Source organism: Athalia rosae, chromosome 5, assembly GCF_917208135.1.
Source record: "Athalia rosae chromosome 5, iyAthRosa1.1, whole genome shotgun sequence".
Classification (NCBI taxonomy): domain Eukaryota; kingdom Metazoa; phylum Arthropoda; class Insecta; order Hymenoptera; family Athaliidae; genus Athalia; species Athalia rosae.
In genome coordinates, this window is record NC_064030.1 from 12,703,343 (window position 1) to 12,714,389 (window position 11,047).

The 11,047-nt window shown below is 39.2% G+C and overlaps 1 protein-coding gene across 1 annotated transcript in view; it reads left to right on the forward strand.

Moving 5' to 3' along the window:
- The first annotated feature begins 237 nt into the window (after positions 1-237).
- Positions 238-11,047, forward strand: part of LOC125501093 — a 75,246-nt gene continuing 64,436 nt past the window's right edge. The window contains exon 1 of the mRNA XM_048655992.1: positions 238-1,463. Within this exon, the coding sequence (XP_048511949.1) occupies positions 238-1,463 (1,226 nt within the window). The remainder of the gene's footprint in view (positions 1,464-11,047) is intronic.

Consider the following 11,047-nt stretch of genomic DNA (forward strand, 5'->3'; position numbering starts at 1 on the left):
CTACGGTCTGGAAATGAGAGGTTGCGCAGTATCATCCGAAAAATGGAACTGCAAATGAGTTCATGTACCGCCACCGCTTCAAAAGTTTCAGGTGATCCAGTGGATTCGAACCCGAGGCCTTCCACTTCCATCGATATCAGTGGAGTGAAATCTAAAGTCAGTCGCACGATGATTGACATGCAGTTGCGTCCGGACAACACCACCATGCCCTTCCCTGAAGATCAGTGAGATCTCGCCATGAAGATGCAATATTATTCCGCATCGGGATACGAGAAGTTGCGTCGAATGGGGTTGAAGTTGCCAGCGGAGAGGATGGTTCGCAGATGGGTTGCAGAAACCGAAGTCAACGTGGGGTTCTGTGAGCACGTATTCGCAGCGTTGAAGCAGGCCATGCTGGACATCCCTCCCGAGGAGAGGTGTTGTGCGCTCAAGTGGGATGAGATGTCCCTGATGGAGCGGGAGGAGTATGACGTAAAGACCGACGTCATCGAAGGCTTCGAGGACCTCGGACCTCTTGGCAGAACTGAGCGACGCGCCAATCACGCCTTCGTTTTCTGCTTGAACGGACTGCATGCGGGCAACCAATGGCGAACGATGTTGGCGTACTTTCTGCCATGCAACAACGTGTCGGGCTCAGACATTGTCCGGTTGGTGAGGCAATGCATCGGCAAAATCAGCGAAGCCGGAGCTGACCTGAAGATGACAGTCTGTGACCAGGGAACAAGTAACGGCAAAGCGTATTCCGAATTGGGAGTAAGTGAAGACCGGCCTCACTTCTTTCACGAAGGGAAAAAAATCATCGCGCTCTTCGACTTTCCGCACGCGGTAAAGAACGTTCTGGGATTGTTCCGTAAGTGGGGTAAGATCAGTGCAGCCGACAAGGTTGTTGCATATTCCGATTTCACGAATACTTTCCGTAGCGATCTTGGATGCGCGACGTCTAATCTTTTAGGTCATATCACAGAAGCTCACATGTGGCCTAACGCTTTCGAACGTATGAATGTCTCTCGAGCTTTCCAGGTTTTCAGCAAGCGATTCGCTTCTGCGATGGAATTGGCGCGTCATTCGAGAGCTGTGAGATCAGAAACAATTCCTGAGATCGCAAGATTTTGCCGAAGTATGGACAAAATCATAGATGCTTGCAACAGTTCGAGCATCTTCAACGAGAACCCCGCAAAGAGACCTTTGAGCGAGGAGAACCCACAGGTGGAGCAAATCCTCGTAGAATTCCTATCTTGGGCACCGGACATGAAAGTGTGCGCTAAGGGCAGATGGAAGCGACCTGCATCATTCGCAGGAATGGTGCAAACTGTTCGCGGCATTCTCATGCTGTATCGTCAGCTGCGAGAGCAGTTTCCAGGTTTTAAGTTATGCACAGCATTATGTAACCAGGATTCAGTGGAACAACTCTTTTCCAGATTCCGAGGACGTGGTGGTTCTAATCCGAACCCGACGTGCAGGATGTTTGAACCTGTGCATATTTATCGATTTTTCGGTCGAAAATCAACATTTTTTTTTCTTGGGTTTCCCGTGCTATTCTCATGTATTTCGATCTCAGAAATCCGAATCCGAGAGCCGAATTGTTCTATCTGCAGGAATTACCGAGTTATCCCCATTTTTTCGCGTTTTTTGGTACAAATTTGGGGATATCTCGAAGAGAAAGAATCGTAGCTCGATTTCGACAACAGATTCGTGTTCCTGAGGTCAAAATACATAAGAAGAGTGCGATACGATCGTTTCTCATTCTCTCAGATTCAAATTCCTGGGTACGAACTACATTGAAATAGACGATAAAATGAATTTCTTGGTCTTGATCCCGAAGAGCTGAAAATTGGCGAACACTCGATCAATTTCAGAGATAGATCAATTTTCCTTTCAGAATCGGATTTCTGAGGTCAAAATACATCGAAAAAGTGTCGTACGATCAATTCGCAAGTAAAAAAAAAATTTGGCCCAAAAACCCCCAAAGGGATTTGAACCTGTGCATATTTATCGATTTTTCGGTCGAAAATCAACATTTTTTTTTCTTGGATTTCCCGTGCTATTCTCATGTATTTCGATCTCAAAAATCCGAATCCGAATGCCGAATTGTTCTATCTGCAGGAATTACCGAGTTATCCCCATTTTTTCGCATTTTTTGGTACAAATTTGAGGATATCTCGAAGAGAAAAAATCGTAGCTCAATTTCGACAACAGATTCGTGTTCCTGAGGTCAAAATACATAAGAAAAGTGCGATACGATCGTTTCTCATTCTCTCAGATTCAAATTCCTGGGTACGAACTACATTGAAATAGACGATAGAATGAATTTCTTGGTCTTGATCCCGAAGAGCTGAAAATTGGCGAACACTCGGTCAATTTCAGAGATAGATCAATTTTCCTTTCAGAATCGGATTTCTGAGGTCAAAAAACGCGAAAAAATGAGGATAACTCGGTAATTCCCGCAGATAGAACAATTCGGCTCTCGGATTCGGATTTCTGAGATCGAAATACATGAGAATAGCACGGGAAACCCAAGAAAAAAAAATGTTGATTTTCGACCGAAAAATCGATAAATATGCACAGGTTCAAATCCCTTTGGGGATTTTTGGGCCAAATTTTTTTTTTCTCTTGCGAATTGATCGTACGACACTTTTCTGATGTATTTTGACCTCAGAAATCCGATTCTGGAAGGAAAATTGATCTATCTCTGAAATTGACCGAGTGATCGCCAATTTCCAGCTCTTCGGGATCAAGACCAAGAAATTCATTTTATCGTCTATTTCAATGTAGTTCGTACCCAGGAATTTGAATCTGAGAAAATGAGAATTGATCGTATCGCATTTTTCTCATGAATTTTGACCTCAGGAACACGAATCTGTTGTCGAAATTGAGCTACGATTCTTTCTCTTCGAAATATCCTCAAATTTGTATCAAAAAATGCGAAAAAATGGGGATAACTCGGTAATTCCTGCAGATAGAACAATTCGGCACTCGGATTCGAATTTCTGAGATCGAAATACATGAGAATAGCACGGGAAACCCAAGAAAAAAAAATGTTGATTTTCGACCGAAAAATCGATAAATATGCACAGGTTCAAATCCCTTTGGGGATTTTTGGGCCAAATTTTTTTTTTTCTTGCGAATTGATCGTACGACACTTTCCTGATGTATTTTGACCTCAGAAATCCGATTCTGGAAGGAAAATTGATCTATCTCTGAAATTGACCGAGTGTTCGCCAATTTTCAGCTCTTCGGGATCAAGACCAAGAAATTCATTTTATCGTCTATTTCAATGTAGTTCGTACCCAGGAATTTGAATCTGAGAAAATAAGAATTGATCGTATCGCACTTTTCTTATGTATTTTGACCTCAGAAACACGAATCTGTTGTCGAAATTGAGCTACGATTCTTTCTCTTCGAAATATCCTCAAATTTGTATCAAAAAATGCGAAAAAATGGGGATAACTCGGTAATTCCTGCAGATAGAACAATTCGGCACTCGGATTCGAATTTCTGAGATCGAAATACATGAGAATAGCACGGGAAACCCAAGAAAAAAAAATGTTGATTTTCGACCGAAAAATCGATAAATATGCACAGGTTCAAATCCCTTTGGGGATTTTTGGGCCAAATTTTTTTTTTTCTTGCGAATTGATCGTACGACACTTTCCTGATGTATTTTGACCTCAGAAATCCGATTCTGGAAGGAAAATTGATCTATCTCTGAAATTGACCGAGTGTTCGCCAATTTTCAGCTCTTCGGGATCAAGACCAAGAAATTCATTTTATCGTCTATTTCAATGTAGTTCGTACCCAGGAATTTGAATCTGAGAAAATAAGAATTGATCGTATCGCACTTTTCTTATGTATTTTGACCTCAGAAACACGAATCTGTTGTCGAAATTGAGCTACGATTTTTTCTCTTCGAGATATCCTCAAATTTGTACCAAAAAACGCGAAAAAATAGGGATAACTCGGTAATTCCTGCAGATAGAACAATTCGGCTCTCGGATTCGGATTTCTGAGATCGAAATACATGAGAATAGCACGGGAAACCCAAGAAAAAAAAATGTTGATTTTCGACCGAAAAATCGATAAATATGCACAGGTTCAAATCCCTTTGGGGATTTTCGGGCCAAATTTTTTTTTTTCTTGCGAATTGATCGTACGACACTTTTCTGATGTATTTTGACCTCAGAAATCCGATTCTGGAAGGAAAATTGATCTATCTCTGAAATTGACCGAGTGTTCGCCAATTCTCAGCTCTTCGGGATCAAGACCAAGAAATTCATTTTATCGTCTATTTCAATGTAGTTCGTACCCAGGAATTTGAATCTGAGAAAATGAGAATTGATCGTATCGCACTTTTCTTATGTATTTTGACCTCAGGAACACGAATCTGTTGTCGAAATTGAGCTACGATTCTTTCTCTTCGAGATATCCTCAAATTTGCACCAAAAAACGCGAAAAAATGGGGATAACTCGGTAATTCCTGCAGATAGAACAATTCGGCTCTCGGATTCGGATTTCTGAAATCGAAATACATGAGAATAGCACGGGAAACCCGAGAAAAAAAAATGTTGATTTTCGACCGAAAAATCGATAAATATGCACAGGTTCAAATCCCTTTGGGGATTTTTGGGCCAAATTTTTTTTTTTCTTGCGAATTGATCGTACGACACTTTTCTGATGTATTTTGACCTCAGAAATCCGATTCTGGGAGAAAAATTGATCTATCTCTGAAATAGACCGAGTGATCGCCAATTTTCAGCTCTTCGGGATCAAGACCAAGAAATTCATTTTATCGTCTGTTTCAATGTAGTTCGTACCCAGGAATTTGAATCTGAGAAAATGAGAATTGATCGTATCGCACTTTTCTTATGTATTTTGACCTCAGGAACACGAATCTGTTGTCGAAATTGAGCTACGATTCTTTCTCTTCGAGATATCCTCAAATTTGCACCAAAAAACGCGAAAAAATGGGGATAACTCGGTAATTCCTGCAGATAGAACAATTCGGCTCTCGGATTCGGATTTCTGAAATCGAAATACATGAGAATAGCACGGAAAACCCAAGAAAAAAAAATGTTGATTTTCGACCGAAAAATCGATAAATATGCACAGGTTCAAATCCCTTTGGGGATTTTTGGGCCAAATTTTTTTTTTTCTTGCGAATTGATCGTACGACACTTTTCTGATGTATTTCGACCTCAGAAATCTGATTCTGGAAGAAAAATTGATCTATCTCTGAAATAGACCGAGTGTTCGCCAATTTTCAGCTCTTCGGGATCAAGACCAAGAAATTCATTTTATCGTCTATTTCAATGTAGTTCGTACCCAGGAATTTGAATCTGAGAGAATGAGAATTGATCGTATCGCACTTTTTTTATGTATTTTGACCTCAGGAACACGAATCTGTTGTCGAAATTGAGCTACGATTTTTTATCTTCGAGATATCCTCAAATTTGTACCAAAAAACGCGAAAAAATGGGGATAACTCGGTAATTCCTGCAGATAAAACAATTCGGCTCTCGGATTCGGATTTCTGAGATCGGAATACATGAGAATAGCAAAGGAGACCCGAAAAAAAAATGTCGATTTTCGACCGAAAAATCGATAAATATGCACAGGTTCAAATCCCTTTGGGGATTTTTGAGCCAAATTTTTTTTTTTCTCTTGCGAATTGATCGTACGACACTTTTTTGATGTATTTTGACCTCAGAAATCCGATTCTGAAAAAAAAATTGATCTATCTCTGAAATTGACCGAGTGTTCGCCAATTTTCAGCTCTTCGGGATCAAGACCAAGAAATTCATTTTATCGTCTATTTCAATGTAGTTCGTACCCAGGAATTTGAATCTGAGAGAATGAGAATTGATCGTATCGCACTTTTTTTATGTATTTTGACCTCAGGAACACGAATCTGTTGTCGAAATTGAGCTACGATTTTTTCTCTTCGAGATATCCTCAAATTTGTACCAAAAAACGCGAAAAAATGGGGATAACTCGGTAATTCCTGCAGATAGAACAATTCGGCTCTCGGATTCGGATTTCTGAGATCGAAATACATGAGAATAGCACGGGAAACCCCAGAAAAAAAAATGTTGATTTTCGACCGAAAAATCGATAAATATGCACAGGTTCAAATCCCTTTGGGGATTTTTGGGCCAAATTTTTTTTTTTCTTGCGAATTGATCGTACGACACTTTTTTGATGTATTTTGACCTCAGGAATCCGATTCTGGAAGGAAAGTTGATCTATCTCTGAAATTGACCGAGTGATCGCCAATTTTCAGCTCTTCGGGATCAAGACCAAGAAATTCATTTTATCGTCTATTTCAATGTAGTTCGTACCCAGGAATTTGAATCTGAGAAAATGAGAATTGATCGTATCGCACTTTTCTCATGTATTTTGACCTCAGGAACACGAATCTGTTGTCGAAATTGAGCTACGATTCTTTTTCTTCGAGATATCCTCAAATTTGCACCAAAAAACGCGAAAAAATGGGGATAACTCGGTAATTCCTGCAGATAGAACAATTCGGCTCTCGGATTCGGATTTCTGAGATCGAAATACATGAGAATAGCACGGAAAACCCAAGAAAAAAAAATGTTGATTTTCGACCGAAAAATCGATAAATATGCACAGGTTCAAATCCCTTTGGGGATTTTTGGGCCAAATTTTTTTCTTTCTTGCGAATTGATCGTACGACACTTTTTCGATGTATTTTGACCTCAGAAATCCGATTCTGAAAGGACAAGTGATCTATCTCTAAAATTGACCGAGTGATCGCCAATTTCCAGCTCTTCGGGATCAAGACCAAGAAATTCATTTTATCGTCTATTTCAATGTAGTTCGTACCCAGGAATTTGAATCTGAGAAAATGAGAATTGATCGTATCGCACTTTTCTTATGTATTTTGACCTCAGGAACACGAATCTGTTGTCGAAATTGAGCTACGATTCTTTCTCTTTGAGATATCCTCAAATTTGCACCAAAAAACGCGAAAAAATGGGGATAACTCGGTAATTCCTGCAGATAGAAATATTCGGCTCTCGGATTCGGATTCCTGAGATCGAAATACATGAGAATAGCACGGGAAACCCAAGGAAAAAAAATGTTGATTTTCGACCGAAAAAATCGATAAATATGCACAGCGTCAAATCCCTTTGGGGATTTTTGAGCCAAATTTTTTTTTTTCTCGCGAATTGATCGTACGACACTTTTCTGATGTATTTTGACCTCAGAAATCCGATTCTGGAAGGAGAATTGATCTATCTCTGAAATTGACCGAGTTTTCGCCAATTTTCAGCTCTTCGGGATCAAGACCAAGAAATTCATTTTATCGTCTATTTCAATGTAGTTCGAACCCAGGAATTTGAATCTGAGAGAATGAGAATGATCGTATCGCACTTTTCTTATGTATTTTGACCTCAGGAACACGAATCTGTTGTCGAAATTGAGCTACGATTCTTTCTCTTCGAGATATCCTCAAATTTGCACCAAAAAACGCGAAAAAATGGGGATAACTGGGTAATTCCTGCAGATAGAACAATTCGGCTCTCGGATTCGGATTTCTGAGATCGAAATACATGAGAATAGCACGGAAAACCCAAGAAAAAAAAATGTTGATTTTCGACCGAAAAATCGATAAATATGCACAGGTTCAAATCCCTTTGGGGATTTTTGGGCCAAATTTTTTTTTTCTTGCGAATTGATCGTACGACACTTTTCTGATGTATTTCGACCTCAGGAATCCGATTCTGGAAGGAAAGTTGATCTATCTCTGAAATTGACCGAGTGATCGCCAATTTTCAGCTTTCCGGGATCAAGACCAAGAAATTCATTTTATCGTCCATTTCAATGTAGTTCGTACCCAGGAATTTGAATCTGAGAAAATAAGAATTGATCGTATCGCACTTTTCTCATGTATTTTGACCTCAGGAACACGAATCTGTTTTCGAAATTGAGCTACGATTCTTTCTCTTCGAGATATCCTCAAATTTGTACCAAAAAACGCGAAAAAATAGGGATAACTCGGTTATTCCTGCAGATAGAACAATTCGGCTCTCGGATCCGGATTTCTGAGATCGAAATATATGAGAATAGCACGGAAAACCCAAGAAAAAAAAATGTTGATTTTCGACCGAAAAATCGATAAATATGCACAGGTTCAAATCCCTTTGGGGATTTTTGGGCCAAATTTTTTTTTTTCCTGCGAATTGATCGTACGACACTTTTTTGATGTATTTTGACCTCAGAAATCCGATTCTAGGAAGAAAATTGATCTATCTCTGAAATTGACCGAGTGTTCGCCAATTTTCAGCTCTTCGGGATCAAGACCAAGAAATTCATTTTATCGTCTATTTCAATGTAGTTCGAACCCAGGAATTTGAATCTGAGAGAATGAGAATTGATCGTATCGCACTTTTATTATGTATTTTGACCTCAGGAACACGAATCTGTTGTCGAAATTGAGCTACGATTCTTTCTCTTCGAGATATCCTCAAATTTGCACCAAAAAACGCGAAAAAATGGGGATAGATCGGTGATTCCTGCAGATAGAACAATTCGGCTCTCGGATTCGGATTTTTGAGATCGAAATACATGAGAATAGCACGGGAAACCCAAGAAAAAAAAATGTTGATTTTCGACCGAAAAATCGATAAATATGCACAGGTTCAAATCCCTTTGGGGATTTTTGGGCCAAATTTTTTTTTTTCTTGCGAATTGATCGTACGAGACTTTTCTGATGTATTTTGACCTCAGGAATCCGATTCTGGAAGGAAAATTGATTTATCTCGGAAATTGACCGAGTTTTCGCCAATTTTCGGCTCTTCGGAATCAAGACCAAGAAATTCATTTTATCGTCTATTTCAATGTAGTTCGAACCCAGGAATTTGAATCTGAGAGAATGAGAATTGATCGTATCGCACTTTTCTTATGTATTTTGACCTCAGGAACACGAATCTGTTGTCGAAATTGAGCTACGATTCTTTCTCTTCGAGATATCCTCAAATTTGCACCAAAAAACGCGAAAAAATGGGGATAACTGGGTAATTCCTGCAGATAGAACAATTCGGCTCTCGGATTCGGATTTCTGAGATCGAAATACATGAGAATAGCACGGGAAACCCAAGAAAAAAAAATGTTGATTTTCGACCGAAAAATCGATAAATATGCACAGGTTCAAATCCCTTTGGGGATTTTTGGGCCAAATTTTTTTTTTCTTGCGAATTGATCGTACGACTTTTTTCTGATGTATTTTGACCTCAGGAATCCGATTCTGGAAGAAAAGTTGATCTATCTCTGAAATTGACCGAGTGATCGCCAATTTTCAGCTCTTCGGAATCAAGACCAAGAAATTCATTTTATCGTCTATTTCAATGTAGTTCGTACCCAGAAATTTGAATCTGAGAGAATAAAAATTGATCGTATCGCACTTTTCTCATGTATTTTGACCTCAGGAACACGAATCTGTTGTCGAAATTGAGCTACGATTCTTTCTCTTCGAGATATCCTCAAATTTGCACCAAAAAACGCGAAAAAATGGGGATAACTCGGTAATTCCTGCAGATAGAACAATTCGGCTCTCGGATTCGGATTTCTGAGATCGAAATACATGAGAATAGCACGGGAAACCCAAGAAAAAAAAATGTTGATTTTCGACCGAAAAATCGATAAATATGCACAGGTTCAAATCCCTTTGGGGATTTTTGGGCCAAATTTTTTTTTTCTTGCGAATTGATCGTACGACACTTTTCTGATGTATTTCGACCTCAGGAATCCGATTCTGGAAGGAAAGTTGATCTATCTCTGAAATTGACCGAGTGTTCGCCAATTTTCAGCCCTTCGGGATCAAGACCAAGAAATTCATTTTATCGTCTATTTCAATGTAGTTCGTACCCAGGAATTTGAATCTGAGGAAATAAGAATTGATCGTATCGCACTTTTCTCATGTACTTTGACCTCAGGAACACGAATCTGTTGTCGAAATTGAGCTACGATTCTTTCTCTTCGAGATATCCTCAAATTTGCACCAAAAAACGCGAAAAAATGGGGATAACTCGGTAATTCCTGCAGATAGAACAATTCGGCTCTCGGATTCGGATTTCTGAGATCGAAATACATGAGAATAGCACGGGAAACCCAAGAAAAAAAAATGTTGATTTTCGACCGAAAAATCGATAAATATGCACAGGTTCAAATCCCTTTGGGGATTTTTGGGCCAAATTTTTTTTTTCTTGCGAATTGATCGTACGACTTTTTTCTGATGTATTTTGACCTCAGGAATCCGATTCTGGAAGAAAAGTTGATCTATCTCTGAAATTGACCGAGTGATCGCCAATTTTCAGCTCTTCGGAATCAAGACCAAGAAATTCATTTTATCGTCTATTTCAATGTAGTTCGTACCCAGAAATTTGAATCTGAGAGAATAAAAATTGATCGTATCGCACTTTTCTCATGTATTTTGACCTCAGGAACACGAATCTGTTGTCGAAATTGAGCTACGATTCTTTCTCTTCGAGATATCCTCAAATTTGCACCAAAAAACGCGAAAAAATGGGGATAACTCGGTAATTCCTGCAGATAGAACAATTCGGCTCTCGGATTCGGATTTCTGAGATCGAAATACATGAGAATAGCACGGGAAACCCAAGAAAAAAAAATGTTGATTTTCGACCGAAAAATCGATAAATATGCACAGGTTCAAATCCCTTTGGGGATTTTTGGGCCAAATTTTTTTTTTCTTGCGAATTAATCGTTCGACACTTTTTTTGATGTCTTTTCACCTCAGAAATCCGATTCTGAAAGGAAAATTGATCTATCTCTGAAATTGATCGAGTGATCGCCAATTTTCAGCTCTTCGGGATCAAGACCAAGAAATTCATTTTATCGTCTATTTCAATGTAGTTCGTACCCAGGAATTTGAATCTGAGAAAATAAGAATTGATCGTATCGCACTTTTCTTATGTATTTTGACCTCAGGAACACGAATTTGTTGTCGAAATTGAGCTACGATTCTTTCTCTTCGAGATATCCTCAAATTTGCACCAAAAAAGGC